The sequence below is a fragment of the Blastomyces gilchristii genome (assembly GCF_000003855.2).
Source record: "Blastomyces gilchristii SLH14081 genomic scaffold supercont1.2, whole genome shotgun sequence".
Classification (NCBI taxonomy): Eukaryota; Fungi; Ascomycota; class Eurotiomycetes; order Onygenales; family Ajellomycetaceae; genus Blastomyces; species Blastomyces gilchristii.
The window spans coordinates 2132954-2150804 of NW_003101681.1; the positions used below are offsets into that span (position 1 = coordinate 2132954).

At 48.9% G+C, this 17851-nt stretch overlaps 5 protein-coding genes across 6 annotated transcripts; 4 read left to right on the forward strand and 1 right to left on the reverse strand.

Moving 5' to 3' along the window:
* Positions 1-44: 44 nt before the first annotated feature.
* BDBG_01144 (AGC/PKA protein kinase) lies at positions 45-2964 on the forward strand. The gene is made up of 4 exons (XM_002628190.2): positions 45-690; positions 858-950; positions 1023-1147; positions 1228-2964. Exons 1-4 carry the CDS (start codon positions 381-383, stop codon positions 1948-1950), a joined length of 1251 nt encoding a protein of 416 aa, XP_002628236.1. The 5' UTR covers positions 45-380; the 3' UTR covers positions 1951-2964.
* Positions 2965-4344: 1380 nt separating this feature from the next.
* On the reverse strand, positions 4345-6301 carry BDBG_01145 (alpha 1,6-mannosyltransferase). Its single transcript, XM_002628191.2, has 2 exons — positions 4908-6301; positions 4345-4696 (listed from the first exon to the last, which is right to left on the reverse strand). The coding sequence occupies exons 1-2, from the start codon at positions 6103-6105 to the stop codon at positions 4599-4601; spliced, it is 1296 nt and encodes a 431-aa protein (XP_002628237.2). The 5' UTR covers positions 6106-6301; the 3' UTR covers positions 4345-4598.
* A 1164-nt stretch (positions 6302-7465) lies between these two features.
* BDBG_01147 lies at positions 7466-9935 on the forward strand. Of its 2 annotated transcripts, XM_031720208.1 has the most exons (3): positions 8250-8273; positions 8407-8922; positions 9048-9935. In XM_031720208.1, the coding sequence occupies exons 2-3, from the start codon at positions 8449-8451 to the stop codon at positions 9750-9752; spliced, it is 1179 nt and encodes a 392-aa protein (XP_031576282.1). In that variant the 5' UTR covers positions 8250-8273; positions 8407-8448; the 3' UTR covers positions 9753-9935. The 2 variants fall into 2 exon arrangements, with proteins under 2 accessions (XP_031576281.1, XP_031576282.1); XM_031720207.1 differs by having other exon boundaries at positions 7466-8922.
* A 468-nt stretch (positions 9936-10403) lies between these two features.
* Positions 10404-12119, forward strand: BDBG_01148 (homoserine O-acetyltransferase; the record flags this gene model as incomplete). Its single annotated transcript, XM_002628194.2, has 1 exon — positions 10404-12119. One exon carries the CDS (start codon positions 10404-10406, stop codon positions 12117-12119), a length of 1716 nt encoding a protein of 571 aa, XP_002628240.1.
* A 2743-nt stretch (positions 12120-14862) lies between these two features.
* BDBG_01149 (ThiF domain-containing protein) lies at positions 14863-17032 on the forward strand. The gene is made up of 3 exons (XM_002628195.2): positions 14863-15296; positions 15418-15517; positions 15609-17032. Exons 1-3 carry the CDS (start codon positions 15114-15116, stop codon positions 16862-16864), a joined length of 1539 nt encoding a protein of 512 aa, XP_002628241.1. The 5' UTR covers positions 14863-15113; the 3' UTR covers positions 16865-17032.
* Positions 17033-17851: the final 819 nt, after the last annotated feature.

The following is a 17851-nucleotide window of genomic DNA, read 5'->3' on the forward strand; positions in this document are numbered from 1 at the left end:
CTCTCGCCGCCTGTCTACGTCAGACACCCGCAGCAGTGTGTGTCCCGCAACCGGGCAGCTCTATGGATACACCTCACCCTTCTATACGCTCATTCCTCCCAACCTTTAACCTTCCACGTTATGCCCCACCTACATCTCACCTCATATCTCAGTTCGCCCTTGTCCCCTACCGCAGTCCCCCAAGTCAATGGCGGCCCTACCTCCAGCTAGTCCGTTACGCCACTCTTTCCAGCCTCTATCGCCAATTTGAGTTACATGCACTGCCATCGCCCCTCCATCTCCCCTCCCCTGCGCTGCCGGCTCATTGAAAAGAAGACGAAAACAAAGAAGAGGACGTCAGACTATAGCGGCCAAGGACATGATCTCTCCCTGTTCCTGAGATGGCCGCGGAAATGCTTCATGAGCAGCAGCAGCAGCAGCAGCAGCAGCAGGCGGCCCCGCAAAGGACGCACCAGCAGTCAGATATCGCCATCGACGTAGCCGCCGCCGCCGCCGAAAAGTCCTCGCAGCGCAACATTCTTGAGATTCCGACCAAAAAAACACCACTGCAACCTTGTGTCCCGGGGCCTCCGGCCTCCCGCCCGCGAACCCCGCCGGACATCGTTGAGAATCGGGAGAAGAGTAGACTGGATATACCATCTAGCGCGCTGAGTGTGAATGACTTCGAGCTGCTGAAGACGCTGGGTACAGGTAAGCAGGGAGCGCAGGATTCACATTTTAGCGTTAAAATTAGCATAAGCAATGAGCTTTGGCTTGGTGTAAGGCTGGTGCAGGGTTGGCTTTGGTGGGCAGGTGGACAGTCTGTCTTGTGTCAGGGGAGATAAATATGATAATTAACATACATACATTCGAAATAGGTACATTTGCGCGAGTTTGGCTGGTTCGCCTTCTGAAATATAGAGACCTTGAAAAGAGACCATTTGCGCTTAAGGTTCTTCATAAAGCGGACGGTATGTGCATGTATATTCCTCCACTTCATCACGTATAAGCTGTTTAATTCTTACAATGTGTTCGGCCTTCAGTTATCAAACTGAAACAGGTTGAGCATGTCCGGAATGAGATCAAAACCCTAGCTGCTGTTGCTGGTCACCCTTTCATTACTACCCTAATCGCTACGTTCACCGACGATCTGAGCTTGTATATGTTGGTGCGTTAATTATTTTTACTTCCCCTGTGGCGAATCTGTTGCATTGTACATGTACATACATCTACTTACCAGGTATTCAGCTCGAATATTGCCCAGGCGGAGAGATCTTTACATTCTTACGACGCGCGCGGAGGTTTACTGAGCCGACTGCTCAATTTTACGCTGCAGAAATCGTTTTAATTCTTGAATTTCTCCACGACGTCCATGGTGTCGCCTACCGCGACCTCAAGCCAGAAAACATCCTACTTGACGCAGATGGCCACCTCAAACTCGTTGATTTCGGTTTTGCGAAGGAGATATGGAGCAGGGAAACATACACCCTCTGCGGCACGCCAGAGTACCTAGCTCCAGAGGTCATCCACAACAGCGGCCACGGCCTAGCCGTTGACTGGTGGGCTCTGGGCGTGCTGATATACGAGTTTATAGTTGGACAACCGCCATTCTGGGACCCAAATCCCATGCGCATATATGAGCAGATTGTCGAGGGACGACTACGGTTTCCTGCAAACATGCCCCCAGCTGCGCAGGATATTGTATCCCAACTATGCAAAACCAACCCCTCCGAGCGCCTTGGTCACATACGGGGGGGATCCGCCAGAGTGAAGCAGCATCCGTTTTTTAAGGGGGTTAATTGGGATGATATTTACCACCGGCGAATGAAGGGGCCCATAGTTCCGCGCGTGGATTCACCGACGGATGCGGGCAATTTCGAGGACTACCCAGACCCGCCAGACCCATCGCAGCTTACTCCGTATACGAAGGAGATGAGAGACTCGCATGAGGATATGTTCAAGAATTTCTAATATAGACAATAATTGGACCATTTCGCGGGCGCCGCTCCATACAGCCAGCTGGGGATTTTGGCCAAGCCTGGGTGGTTCCCCGGATTGGTAGATAAACCCTAGATCGCACCCATCGTTTGTTTTCTACCCCTTTCTCCCGATTCCATACTGGAGTACCTGTGGGGAACTACTCATACTCAGATCCATCCTCTACCCTTCCCCTCCCCCTTCTCTCCTCGTCTAATAGTTTGGCCCTCTCTATGCATCCTCGGTTTGCAAATCAGACGTCTAGGATAGATATAAGATATATATCCAACCGTATTCCCTCCCCTCCAACGTCCTAACTGTATAGCTGTCGATACGCCCATGATACTACTACACTACACCATACATACTTCATTTTTTTATACCCCCTTTACTCTTGGCCTGATTTGGTTCCAAGTTCTTGCAATCCATTATCCCCCGCTCCCCGGACCATGCATACCACGTACCAACCATATATCACCCATCTATCTATGTAACAATCTACCTATACCGATCCATTGAATTATCACCACACACACACACACACACACCCTTTGTTAATATCCATCATCCCTATCCCCCACGAACCAAGAAATCTACAACCTTTTATTTAACTCAGGCATACCATAATATATAATTTTTTTTTAAGGGGGGCCGTCCTTACGTCTTATGTCCGCTTTATTTCCATTTCCATTTCCATTTTTCCGCCCCTTTTACTTTTCTATAATTTAGTGGTTGTGCCTAAGGAGGACGGACACTGGCACTGGGGAGGGACCAAAAAGAGCTCGCGTATCATCACCACCAACCAACCAGCACGGTGGACTTCCGGGCTCAGGACTCACTAAACTGGGGGGTTAGGTAAAGGAGCTGCTGGGCTCGAACCCATCATCGTGGCGAGGAATATATAAACTATATAAACTATATACATATACATATATATATTATGTTATAAGTTATCAGAGAAAGAGATTAATATCTACACCGTTGTTCCCGGTTTTCGTTTTCGTCTCGTTCCGTTCAGTTCAGTTCAGTTCCGTTCCGTTCCGTTCCTTCCTCTCCTCCTCCCCCTTCCCCCCCCTCCCCCGCCCCAAAAAAAACATACCAATTACCAACAAATAGAACCCTTTTCCCATGATTAAATTCACGACTTCCTTCCAAGGTTTACTTACTTTACCCCTTACCTCCCGCTTCAACTTCCTCCACGCTCCCGAGGAGCCATGCTCAACCCAACAACCATCCATCACACCAATCTATGTATGTCTGTTCTAATGTATTTACATATATACACTTTTTACACCGTAGAGCCAAACATATATTTAAGATTGATTTATTGATTTATTTAGTTTTTGTCTCTTTTTTATCTTTTATCTATTTAATGTCACAAGGACCCCCTCCCCTCCCCCTCCATCCTCTCTTCTTTCTTTCTCCCCACTGAAATGACCTAACGAAACAACACAACTACAACCAACAAAAAAAAAAAAAATAAATAAATAAATAAATAAATAAAATAAAAATAGTAAAAATAAAAATTCGATCGAGGAAACCCAACGCGATGAACACCCAAAACACCTTCTTTTAGTTAGTAAAACCCAAACCAAAGCCCAAAGCTCTCAAGGAAGGAGGAAATGAGATGAAATGAAATAAGGGGGTACGTCGAACGTCCGTGGGGAAGATATTACATATAGGAGTATAGGAGTATAGGAGTATAGGAATACAAGCGTGTGTGAAAAAGGTAAGGTTTTATCACTTCGTTTTCGTTTGGGTATTGAGTCGTGAGTTATAGTGGGTAACGCGTAGTTAGAGACGTAGTAGTAAGTAACGTAAGTAGAGAAGGAAGGAAGCAATGGCGATTCGCGTAGATTGTATACGTCTTTGGAGGGAAGTATGGGACATAAAGGGGGTGTGGGGTGGCTTGGTGAGTTTGTGGTGTTGATGCATAGCTTTTTTTTGTAAGAGAGTCTTACTCTGCGCGGAACTATGGGGAGGTCGGGGGTTGGGATTCAATTATCTTCTCGGTAGATATCGTACGTATCCCCCCGTTAAAAGAAGGCCGCGGGTGCTCCGATTGCCTGCCTGGCTGCCTTGGCTGCTAGACTGGTACAGCTGGGCATGAATCTCCCGTCCGCCTTTATTATTTTCATAAACATCAGAGGTAAAAAAAGCAGCGGTGCGGCCGTGCCGTGCAGTACGGTCGGTGGTGCTGCCGAATGAATTGCTGATTATCATATCATATCATGTCTTTTGGCTGACTGGCTGTCTAGCTGCTGTCATGTTGTGTGTGGTTTGTTTTCTACTTCCCCCTTTTCCCTCTGTTCCTGCGTATGATTGCGGCATACATGTATAACTAGAGTTGTACCGGGAGGGGGGTCCCTGGGTGGCGTTATAGCCCATTACATATATATATATATATATATACATGTTGGCGGTGAAAAGGGATTTAGTTTTTTCCAATCTATTTTCCAGTTCCCCATGTCTCAATTGGAGAAGGCCTGGGGTTTCTACCAGCGGGTTTCGTTCGCTCGGTCCGTGGGTAAGACAGATAGATTAGTTGGAAATGAACAACTTTGGTTTCGGTGGAAAGGTTTTTGTTCGGTACATTGTTTTTTTTCCTTTTTGTTGAAAAAAAATGGCCATTGTAATTTTTGTTAATTTTGGATTTCGGGTGTAGCAATAGTAGTAGTAGTAGTAGTAGGTACAGCTATCTGGTGGCCGATAAACCGCTCCTGCTCTGGCTTCCAGGTACCTATTGATGTTTTTGTGTTAGAATTGTTAGTTTTGTATATATTATCAGATCAGGGATGGTCAGGGATAGTCAGGGGTATTGAAAAAGGGGTAGGGGTAGGGGCAGGGGTGAAGAATAACAGTGTAGGCCAGGGTTAGGGAAGGAAGAGGCAGAATAGATGAAAACACCGGGGTAGAAGTATGTATAAATATATAAATATATATAAACCCACCTTCAAACTCATGCTTCACAAACGCCATCGGATCATCCGGATCCTTCGCGCCCATCTGGCGCACCCCAGGACTAAAACTCGTAATCGGCAACACAACCACATCCCCCAACTGTCTCTGCACCGTGATGCCCGAAAAATCCATCGCCGTCACATTCCGCCCATGCGGTGGCCGCGCGGCTTCGAAATAGTTCGGGTCATTGAAATACCGAAAGACCGCATCCGTCCACACGGCGGGGCCCGTGAACTCGACAATGGACTTATCCATCTTGCTCGGGGTTAGGATCCCCGCCTGCTTCATGCGCAGGGTTTCCTCGGTGATTGTCGCGACGACATCGCGCAGGACCGGGTGGCCCGGCTTGGACTGGATGGTCCACTGGCAAAACTGGACCTGGCGGGAGTACCACTGATACCAGTCTTCGCGGTCGAGGGCGTCGGCTTCGATGCCGATGATCAGGCCGATGGTGGAGCGGTTGACGTATCTGGGCAGCCAGTCCTCAGCGGGCTGGAGGGCGGAGGTGTCGATGTCGCTATAGATGCCACCGCGGGCGAGGAGGATGAGGTAGCGGAAGAAATCTGCCCTGAGAACGGGCAAGGGCAGGGAGCGGTATGCGTCGAGGATCTCTGGGAAGGCGGCGTAGAGGTATCTTAGCAGCGGGTCAGCTGCCTCGTCTGTGATTACTTCGTGGACGAAGGTTGGGTGCCATTCAGTCCAGCTGGCCTCCAAGGGGCGGAGTTTCTCTTCAAACTCGCCGGAAGCGGGGGTGTATTTCCAGGTTTGCCAGATGTAGGCGGGGAATTTAGATTGGACGTCATAGGGGAATTGGTAACGGAGTCGTTCGCGGAGGGGTTTCCGGGCAAGGTTATCTGGGGGTGGTGGGTTATGAGGTTGATGTACTGCCGGTTTTGATATGCCTGAGCCGGATGAGCCGGATTGGGTATGTGCAGCTTGTTGATTTGTGGCGGTGGGTGTCTGGGCGGGGTCTGGATAGGGGGGTGTTGAGTGGAGTTCTGCGCGAGTGACAGTCGAGATAGCAGGTCTAGTGTTGGAGTTGGAATGGGAGGAGAGGAGGAAGAAGAAGGAAGTGAGTAGGAAGATGGTGGCGGCTATCGATCTTCGAAAGGTAATCATGGCGGCTGTAGTTGTAGTTGCAGCAGCAGGCGGTATCAATCGAGCTGTGGAGGAGCTCCCGCCAACCATCCGAGGCTGACGAGAAGAAGAGAGGGGGGTGGAGGAGGGGAAGAACAGAAGAACAGGAGAACGCCCGGCTCAGTGGAATGATTATCATTTACTTCGTCAGGACTGAAGCTTAAAGACGACGCTGGGGTAAACAATTGGATTGTTGGATAGAGGCGGAGTCGAAGGTTTAGATGGAATCCAAGGACGTAGAGAAGTTTAAAAAAAAAAAAAAAAAAAAAACGTAATATAGCCCCAACCACAGCAATCAGACAGACAACCAACCAGGAAGCCTTCCCTTCCAGACCAAACCGATCACCGACGCATGGTGGTATATAAAGTACTCCGTAAGTAGGTATGTATGGGCAATTGGAGGAAGGAGGGAGAGAAGGGGGAAAAGGGACCGCAGAGAGGTGGTATGGTATGTATGTAGTCAATTATTTTTTTTATTAATCTAGTAGGAGAGCTAGTAACTATATGAAAAAGAGGCAGAGAGAAGAAGCCGTCAAGACTTGTTAGCAGAGAGAAGAAGAAGAAGAAGAAGAAGAAGAAGAAAATAGAACCCGCCGGTGGGAGAGAGAGAAATTGGGGGATTCTCGCGTGGTTTGGGTCGGGATGAAAAGCGAGGAGTTGCTGGATACAGCTCCCAACGAGTGAACAACTCAACAAGCATACGATAGATATACGTAGTAACGAGCAATAGAAATAATAGTAATACTAATATCAATAAACAGTCCCTGGTTGAAACACTTTCTGCAACAGGCTTGTTTCCTCATTCCCATTCCCCATTCCCCATTCATTCCCCATTGCAGCAGTCCCTCGCATTGAATCTTTTGTCCGCCGCAGATCGCGGATGTACGGAGTAAGTAATATAAAGATGCATAACCCAATAACATAACATACCCCTCGGTACCCAGCTCATCCGCCGTTGCCCGCCTGTGCCCGATGTTCCTCGATGTCCCTCGATGTATATAGTAATAGTAGTAATATATGTACGTACAACTTTCCGAGGAACGAATCCCTGCCGCAGCGAGACCCCTGCTAGACTGTTTCCGGTATAGCGCGAACTTGAAACAAAAGATCTGCACCGCCGGGGTTGCGGCTAGTTATTGGGGTCTGATCTGATTGGCTGGTCCACTCTTCGCCTCCAGACTTCCACAGGACAGGGGGATGACAGCTTGGTTGGGTTGGGTTGGGCCGGGCGATGATGTCATCCACCTATTTATTATTTATTCCAAGAACAAATGATAACTTGTTAAATATTATATCTAGATCCATATATAAATATTATATCTAGATATCTATATAGATATATAGATCCCATCAACTGGCAGCTTCACATCAGGTTTGGTCATCAAGAGAGTCTTGTCATGGTTTTCAGGTTTTTCTTTTTCCTCTCTCAGAATGCTGTCTGTCTCAATCTACATGTTACATGTAATGTACATGTACATGTACTGTACATACTGTATGTGTTCCCCTAGAAGAGACAAAAGCAGGAAAAATACTTTCTACTGGTTTCATCATTTGCATGCATATATGGTGTTGATCCTAGCCTGTTCTCTCTCACCTGAGTGAACTAGTTATATTTAAGTAGCCTACTGCTGCGTACTTCTCTGATCATCTCAAGCCTAAGTTTCAATCCAGTTCACTCAAGATAGAGTGTAAAAAGTTCAGCTTCTGCAGCCCCAGCCAGCCAGCCTACCTATGTAACTTTCTAGTCCCGCGTCACTATGGGCTGTTGAACTACGGATTAGGCTATTAATATGAATGCCGATTCCTTAACTTTTAGATCAAAATTGCTTATCATGAACATGCCTTGGGAAATACAGTACCCACATCTGGCAAATTTTAATGGACTGGAGGAGTTGATACTTGCTGAATATATATACAACGGTTGAATGTTGTTGTTTGGGTGGGAATTAATTGAGTTTGGTGCCCGGCCAAGCAAGCAACTCCTTATTTATCTTATTTATCTTATCTATCTGTCTTCGAATCGACCAAACCCATCCCAAAAATACTCCGTTAAGAAATAAGTACATACATACATTATGCATGAATATTCCGCTTTGTGATAATAATAACAGACAGATGGGATGAACTACAATACGCCATCCTCCCACAACCAACTCGCTCGATCTTTACCTCGATTAGAGAAAACGCATGTTGTCCATCCGCCCTAGTTGTTCGATGAAGTCCGTCCCCCTTTCCTTTCCCCTTGTCTCGGCGTCGTCTCGTCCTCCCCACCATCCCTGAACCCATACCATACCCTACCCTACCCTCGCAGACGGGACACGAAACATAATCCATCAATAACATTTGCGACAGCATTGCTATCGATAATAACCGTCTACAACATTGTACTGTACAATGGCAACCAGTAATAATAATAATAATAATGATGATGATGATGATGATGATGATGAGACTACAAAATCCCTCCATTCCCAGCATCTCCACCGCCGCAGCCGCCGCACTCTCCTAATCCGCCTCCTCATCGCCTCCATCCTCGCTCTCGCCCTTCTCCTCGCCATCGGCACCTACAGGCTCATCCACAATTCCCGCAGACGGCCCGAGCCCACCATGCCGCGAAAAGTGATGACAAACTTCCCGGATCCCGGCCTGCTGGAGTATAACGGGACGTGGTATGCGTTTGGCACGAATCCGACCGCGGATGATGATGAGCCGGACTTTCACGTGCCAATTGCGATGCCGGTGGGTGATGGTGGCGGGAATGACGGGGGGTTCTTTGGCGAGTGGAAGCATACGGGTCGTGATGCGTTGCCTGAGGTGGCGATGTGGGAGACCAGGAGGGATCATTGGGCGCCGGATGTCCTTACGAGGGTGAGCCTTTATTATTATTTAATCTATACCTACTGGTTCTGGACTGTTCATTTTGATTACAGTTTATTATGACCTTTACGACCACTCGGCTGACTAGCATAATCGGTTTCATTTCATTTTTCCAGCCCGACGGCCGTCATCTCCTCTACTACTCCGGCGAGCTCGACGTCTGGCGCCGCCACCACTGCATCGGCGTCGCCGTCTCAGAAACCACGGACCCGCGCGGCCCTTACAAAGCTGAAGGCACCTACCTCGCCTGCCCCTCCGCGCACGGCGGCGGCATTCACCCCTCCGCCATCAACGACGCCGACGGCACCATCTACGTCGTCTACAAGGGCGACGGGAACAGCATGAACCGGTACCCCAGCGGTAGCGATAGCAGCGATTGCACCCAGGCCATCCCACCGCTGCGGTCGACGCCGCTGCTGCTCCAGAAGATGAAAGCGGACGGCATCAGGGCGGACGGCGAGGCGGTGCAGATCCTCGACCGGGTCGAGAAGGAGGATGGCCCGCTGGTGGAGGCACCGAGTCTGATCCGGAGCGCGCAGGGGGTGTATTTCCTGTTCTATTCGAGCCATTGTTCGGATTCGCGGGCGTATGATGTCAAGTATGCGACGGCGCGCAGGATCACGGGTCCGTATGTGAGGGCGGAGAGACCGTTGTTGAAGACGGGGGATTTTGGGCTGGTGGCGCCGGGCGGAGCGTCGGTGTCGAAGGATGGGGGGAAGATTGCTTTCCATGCGGATTGTGGGGATGAAGGGAGGTGTATGTGGGTTGCGGCTGTTGAGATTGATGGGTTGGAGGCGAGGGTTGTGGCGTCTCCGTCGTGAGTTTTGACTGTATATTATTATTTTATTTTCTTGCTGGGATAACTTAGTTATTTATTTATTAGTTCTGGATAATAAATACCCATTTGGCATTTTACTATTTTAATGGGCTCCGTTTTACTCCCATCACATCACCCATCTATTACTAATAATTAATCTAATAATAAGAATTAAAGAACAAGATTCTTTCGTACAACTCAATTTATTGACCCCTGTTGAGAAATCACCGGTATTACCAATCACACCTCTCACCGCCTTCAACCGCAGCCAATCGCCGCGCCCTATGATGATGCAATGCAACCGCGGGCCCGCGCGGCAGAACAGAAAGTTCCGGCCCCCATCGCGGATACATAAAAAAAAAAAAAAAAAACGAATCCTCGAGCTGATGCTGATGCTGATGCTGATGTTGATGTTGATGTTGATGTTGATGGTGATGCTACTCTCTTATTTGTCTCTATCTATGTCTCCGTATAACAACTGTCTATCTCTAGCTCAAGTGTAGTATAGATAGATATATCGTGCGGGGGAGACTGAGAATGGCCGTTCACTCACTGTAGATCTGGATTTTTCGACCTATCATACAACCTCATATCGTTTTTTTTTTTTTTTTTTGCTTTTTTTTCTTTTTTTTCTTTTTTTTCTTTCTTGTTGTTAATGGCAAGCTCGAGGGGAGCTGCAGCCGCAGTAGCAGCTCGATTATTGACTGCGTGGAGACCAGCAATTGCTCGACGTCAGTATGCGGGGATGTGCAGACCCTCCAAAACACCAGCGGCGGGACAAATATACATATACATACCATCTGCTGCTGTTCAACCCCCCACGAACCCGTCTATACATACACAGGCTCCCCGCAGAGCCCAAGCTGCGACCAGCGTGAAAAGAACAGCGGAGCGAGAACCGTCCTCGACAAAACCTCATGAACAACACCCACAACCACAACCACAACCACAACCACAAGACTCCGCCTCGAATCCCGCCCTCTCCTTCCCCTGCCTAGACGCCCTCGAGGCCAAATCCGCCCGTCTCTCCGCCCGATCCCTCAACTCCGGCCCCGAACCCTCCTACACAACCGGCAGTCACCAAGAATTCAAATCCACCGACCTCCTCCTCCTCGACTGGGGTGGCGTCCTCCCCGAATTCACCATCGCCTACGAAACCTGGGGCACGCTAAACAGCGACAAATCCAACGCCATCCTCCTCCACACCGGCCTCTCCGCCTCCTCGCACGCCCACAGCACCGAAGCAAACCCCAGCCCAGGCTGGTGGGAACGCTTCATCGGGCCCGGCGCCCCCCTCGACACAAACAAATACTTCGTCATCTGCACCAACGTCCTCGGCGGCTGCTTCGGCAGCACCGGCCCCTCCTCCATCGACCCTTCAGACGGCAAACGCTACGCAACCCGCTTCCCCATCCTCACCCTTGACGACATGGTGCGCGCCCAATTCCGCCTCCTCGACGCGCTGGGCATAACCACCCTAGCCGCCTCTGTCGGCGCCAGCATGGGCGGCATGCAATCGCTCGCCGCCGGCGTGCTCTTCCCGGACCGCGTGCGCCGCATCGTCAGCATCAGCGGCTGCGCGCGCAGCCACCCGTACAGCATCGCGATGCGGCACACGCAGCGCCAGGTGCTGATGATGGACCCGCAGTGGGCGCGCGGCTTCTACTACGACTCCATCCCGCCGCACTCGGGCATGAAGCTGGCGCGCGAGATCGCGACGGTGACGTACCGCAGCGGGCCGGAGTGGGAGAAGCGCTTTGGCCGCAAACGCGCGGATCCCAGCAAGCAGCCCGCGCTGTGCCCCGACTTCCTCATCGAGACGTACCTGGACCACGCGGGCGAGAAGTTCTCGCTCGAGTACGATGCCAACAGCCTGCTGTATGTATCCAAGGCGATGGACCTGTTTGACCTGGGCCGTGCGCAGAGGCTGGAGACCACGGCGCGGCGGGCGGAGACCCACCGGCGTGTCCTCAGGGAGGGGCGCGCGGTGAATGAGCCGGAGCATAGCCTTACCTTGCCGGCGGAGCCGTATGAGGAACAACCGTCGTCGTCATCATCCTCGTCATCCTCATCCGGCCAAAAATCCCACTCCCACTCCCACTCCCAACAACAACAAGAACAAGGCCCGCCCACAGACCTAATCCTCGGCCTCTCGCCGCTCAAAAACCACCCGATCCTAGTCATGGGCGTGGCCAGCGACATTCTTTTCCCTGCCTGGCAGCAGCGGGAGATAGCTGAGGCGCTGGAGGCAGCGGGGAGCTCGCGCGTGGAGCATGTCGAGCTGGGACAGGACGTGTCGCTGTTTGGACATGATACGTTTCTGTTGGATTTGGAGAATATAGGGGGGCGGGTGAGGAGGTTTTTGGAATGATTTCTTTATATATATATATATATATATATATCGTCCTATTTTGTTTTTGTGGTTCATGTGTATATGTTAATAATGTTTGAGCATTGAATTTTGAGTTGCAATTAGAGTGCCCTTTATTCCCCCCACTCACCGCCTCTTCTTTTTCCCCCTCCTAGCCTCTTTCGCGTCCTCTTGGAATATCTATGATCTGGCATTTGGCATTTTCTAGAACAATTTTATTTTATTTTATTAATATTTTTTTTATCTTTGTGATATATATACATAGACATAACCGTAGTGAAAATAAGTGAAATAAACTATGGGCGCTTAGAGTAACCAATCATGTTGCCTTACAATGGAGATGATTACTTCGTTAGGCGGATGAAATATTATTTATATTTGATTTATATCCTGTAGAAGCTTGGAATCCAGACATATGAAGGGAACTAACTACGCTTAAGTGAATCAGGCTAGAGTAGGTAGATACAGAGGTATGATAGCCCATATAAAGATGCTATGTATAGATGCAATATTTTTCTTAGCCACGGGACACTAACATCGGGAAAGTGTTAAGCATTGCACAAATACCACCGCAAGACAGAGAGCAGTCAGTGGGCAGAGGGACTAGCACAAGAGCAACCCGAAGATAGAAAGCCTAGAACTTAGTTTTTGGCGTGAGTGCCAGAAAAGTGGATATCTAAATATGCAGCGCGGGTGAAGATGTGAAACGGACAAGAAATGGGAGGTGAACAAGGAGTGCGAACCAATAGATAGAAGAAGTAATTGCGAAGGCCCTCAGATTAGCTCTCGAGTTCTCATAGATTTCCATGCAGTAAAAAAAATGAAGCAAAAAGAAAAACATTTTGCAACATATTTTCGCCGGATACCCTGCAACTTTGCCGATGTTTGAAAGACATCACTTGTCAATCTCGTCATTGGACCTTCGACTTATTTTTTAATGCGATATTTTGATGTCTTTTTTGAGGGGGACAAACGGGGGGAAGAAGGGCCTTTTTCTTTTTCTTTTTCTTTTCTTTTCTTTTCTTTTTTTTTTTTCTTGGTAGTTTTCAATACGCCACCCATTCAAGACGGGACAAAGGAGGGAGAGGCGAAGTCCAGAGTCTGCTATTTTGCCCACAGCCCACAGTGTACAAGTCAAAGCCCACATTTAATCCGACCAGCTTGACTCTTGGGGCTTCACCATCCGCCCCTCTGGGTCTAGCGTGCACGCCACTTTCTGCGTCAGGAAGGCTGCGAGTCCTCATGGTGTTGTTCCAATCACTCATCGCAGACCATTTTTTAAGTCACCTGAATGAGCTAGGGCCTGGATGATGGTGCATCTGTACCGAAGCCATGTGCACGGGGCAACATATGATTTTGTAGCATGCGCGTTAACGGCTTCCTGAGTGCGTTACACTCGTGGCCATGCGCAAGTTCGGGTACAGGTTTTTGTCAAGACACTCGTCGCGAGTTCTGCGAGTGAGGGGTCCATTCATGCGAACTGCTCCAGAGCATGTTGTTCCGAAAGTTGAAGTCAGGGCTACCGAACAGTGGTCAACGGCGATCTCTTCAACACTGCCCGTCACTCTTGGATGTACAATGACTCGTTTGCAGAAAGCAACCCGGCAATGTCCGGGATGGCACTCGACTCGGACTCCAGTCTGTAATTTTTACTTCGAGGGATGGGGCCCATAAAGAAGCGCCGAAAGGAACATGTAGAGTAGCAATGCAACTTGCCTGCAATTGAACGCATTGCCGCCGAATGTTGATCAGGCAAACAACCAGGGTGAAACCCACATCAGCCTCGAATTTTATCTCTGACCACGTTACAACTCGCAAAGTCCACGGTGACCAAGTAGTTCAAGTTTCAGAGCCGGGTGCTATGAACGTGCAAACTCAATCCCAACACTGCAAGATTGCAATCGTTAGTTGAGATATCACACATTAAAGAGTGTATTGAAAATGCTTCTTCTCCATATCAGATTGAAAACTACAATAAATTCAATATTCCTCATAGGCAATGCTCAACGTCGTTACCTTCCATGAGGCAAACATACGGAACACAGGAGGGAATCTAGTCCACTCCTCCCTCGGGGTATGCAAATTGATTGTCATCATAGTGGTTTTGAAGGATTCATTGTAACAGCCAAGTTGTTGTTTTGAAGCACAGCAACATACCTCTGTACCAGATTTGTTGCCGAGGACACCTCCACGCTCCACAAGATATCAGAAGCAATTCGAACCCGGCCGCTGGGGTGGGACAGCCAGGGGGCCTATCAGAATGTCAGCATCGGTCGTTTGCTTTGCGAGGGAAACTGAAACAAGGGTAATCAAACAGGTAACCAAGCTAAGACAAACAGAAAAGCAGATGTCTCTAAGATCTCTGTTCTTTTTATCACTCACTGATGCACTGCCTTGTATTGCTTCTTCCACCTGAGTCAAAATAACTTAGGGGATGAAGGCAAAGCTCTAGAAAGCCAGGCAACACAGCTCATGATAGCTCAATGTGAGAGTCATCATCATTGAGACGCGTAGCGGAAAGCAAATCAAAATGAAGGGAAGGAGAGAGAACTCACAGTCAGCAACTAAAATGCTCACAAAGGGCCAGCCATACCCAGGGGGGTTTCTCACCTGTTGCGGGTGGCCTGAAGGAGGACAGGAAGTGGAGGAGAAGTTCAAGCTGGAAACTCTTGACACGACTAGTTACTAGCGCGAAGTTGTGTGTTGTTGTAACTATGTTACAAGTCACATGACCATCTGACGTCGGGCTTTGAGCTTCAAGGAAATAAGCATTTTTTTTCTGGGATTGCAAAGAGATTTATTGTATCCAAGTTTTACCATTACAATTCAAAATGAGCGTTTGTAAGTCAGGCGATGGATTATCGGTTTTATGAGCAGCAGTCAGGACCAGGTTCACCATTCCGGAGAAGACTACGAATAGAGTAGCTCCGGAGGCTCTTCATCAGAGGAAGAGCCGAGCATTTTAACAGGACGAAAACAACGACCCCGGGAACAATGTCAGCTTGGATTCAAAGGCAGACAAACTCGCCCTATGTGCAGTTGGTGGGTGCATCTGTTCTGTCCGGTGCAGCTGTTGCTGGTGCCATCCTTGGTTATCAGTCAGTGAAGAGGCAGGCGGCGGTGCAGAAACTGAAAGCGTCCATCCCAGACCTTGACGAACAACATATGACACAGAAGGTTTGAGTTCCTATATGGCAGTTTGACCAGGGAATGGCAGGGAATGGTCCCGGTGCCCTGCTTGCTCTTAAAATATCTGGCATATCGGTTTTTGATACCTGACTGACTGGTCTAAATGAAGCTTACAGAATTCGGGCTAGCAACCCCTCCGAAGCTCAGTAAAGAAGATGCTCGAAGTGCCGCTCTCGCTCGTAGAGCCCAAACAGGAGACTATGATGATGGTATGCTGTTTTCCTTGCTTTTCTTTTCTTTTGACTTTTGGCTCACATACATACAAATCGCATGCTAATCCCACTTTTGACGCAATTGTAGGTCTAATCCTAGAACAACTTGCCCGAAATCGGGTCTTTCTCACCGACGAAGGTCTATCAAAGCTGCGATCTTCCTTTGTAATCATTGTGGGATGTGGTGGGGTTGGCTCTCATGCAGCCGCTGCTCTGGCACGCTCCGGAGTGTCCCGGATCCGTCTGATAGACTTTGATCAGGTCACCCTGTCATCATTAAATCGACATGCCGTTGCAACCCTTTCAGATGTCGGCACGCCAAAAGTTCAATGTATCCGGACCAGGCTGGAGCAGATAGTGCCCTGGGTGCGGTTTGACTGCCGGGATGAACTGTATAGTGAAGCAGCCGCAGATGCTCTACTACGTCCTTGGAATATGCAAGGCGACAAAGAGACACGGAAGCCAGACTTTGTTCTGGACTGTATTGATAATATTTCGTCCAAGGTCTCTCTCCTTCACTACTGCCATTCACACAATATCCCCGTCATTTCTTCCATGGGCGCTGGGTGTAAATCCGATCCCACTCGCATTACAATAGGTGATATCTCTTTGAGCGCTGAAGATCCTCTCTCCCGAAGTACACGGCGTCGATTGAAGGCCCTCGGAGTCAGCTCTGGAATCCCAGTAGTTTTCTCTACCGAAAAACCCGGACCTGGAAAGGCTTCGCTACTCCCGCTGGCTGAGGAAGAATTTGCAAAGGGTGAGGTTGGGGAGCTCGGAGTTCTCCCCGATTTTCGTGTGCGGATCCTTCCCGTCATCGGCACAATGCCAGCTGTGTTTGGATATACCCTCGCCAACCACGCCATCTGCGAAATATCTGGATACCCCAACGAGTACAACGCGGGTGCCAAAGGCCGAGAAAAAATGTATGACAGCATCTTGGGGGCGCTACAGGGGATGGAAGAACGCTTAGCGAAATCCGATACTGGGCAAGACCCAGTCGGATTACGGATACCCATTAACAAAGATGATATCGCCTACCTGATCGAAGAAGTGTGGAGGGGAAAGAGCGTCGTAACCGGTTTGGCTACGCGGCTGATGTTGGTGCGTTGGAAGCGGCCGGAGCATGGGTTTGGACCTGATCCGCTCTGGGAAAAGGAAGGGCAAAGGGGAGCGCGGCTGGACCTGAAAGACCTGGTTTGTATGACCAAGGAGGAGGCACTGCGGCATGAGCGGGAGGTCCTAAAGGGCGGTAAGGCCGTCGAAGACATGTATGATGAGAAACTAATTCGGAAGGTGGAGGAGCGGATACGTGAGCAGGAGGTTTATGAAAAGTATAGATAGATGAACGAATGAATGAATTGTATAGAATATGAAGAGAATTCTGAATGTTCTTATGTATTTTGCGCATGTAGTGATTAAACATTATAGGAGAGTCTGCAACTCTCAGTAGCATGCGAAATCGGGTATAGTCGATAGCAGAGAAAATAATCAAGCTTCGTTAACTACATATACTTTTCTCCGGTAGAGCTACTAGTGCGCTGGTGGTGATTGAGCTCTTTTGCCCCAGTAGCTTACAGATTATGAGACTGTTTAGCATGAGCCCTGCTGTGGTCAACATGCATGAGTTCAATCCCAGGATGGACTTAAGAATTAAAAATCCCAACAATATCCCAGACATTAACAGTGCCAAGAGACACTCTAGAAGTGTGTCCTTGAAGTGAGCTCTAGAAGTGAGTTCAGAAAAAAAGACTGCTGAGAGAAGCCACTGAGAGAAGTCACTGAGAGAAGTAGTGCTCTGTGATAGCTGGTCTGAGAGGGGGTGTTGAAGGTCCTGAGTTGATTCAGCTCTTCTACCAGCAGTGTGCTGGTGATGATTGAGCTCTTTTGCCCCAGTAGCCTACATTTTGCATGGAAAAGTTGGTTTTTCTATCTCTTAGAGGATAACGTTGTCATGTATAATCTATCTTAGGGTGAAACTACGGAGTACAGCGTATGTTTGATGTCAATTCTCAAGATAGAGCGAATGATGGGGAGAATAATGCTATATATAGCTCTAAGTGCCACTAAGTGGGCATATACATGAACTTATTTTTGTGGTCGGCTAGAATCTGCTTGGCAAATGCGCGGTGGGTTGCTGGCTGGTATCTCGGCATGCTCAGCCTCTCTTCTTCGATATTTTTGGGTTAGTGCGACCAACTAAACTCCTTTAGACTTCTGCCAAGTTCCGCTAACTTCTGGACCAATCATAGACTTCACCCGTGCTCGCAACTCCGTGAAGATTTTGCTGGGGATGTCCTATTTAGATTTAGTGTAAGTCCTCTGGCAGTT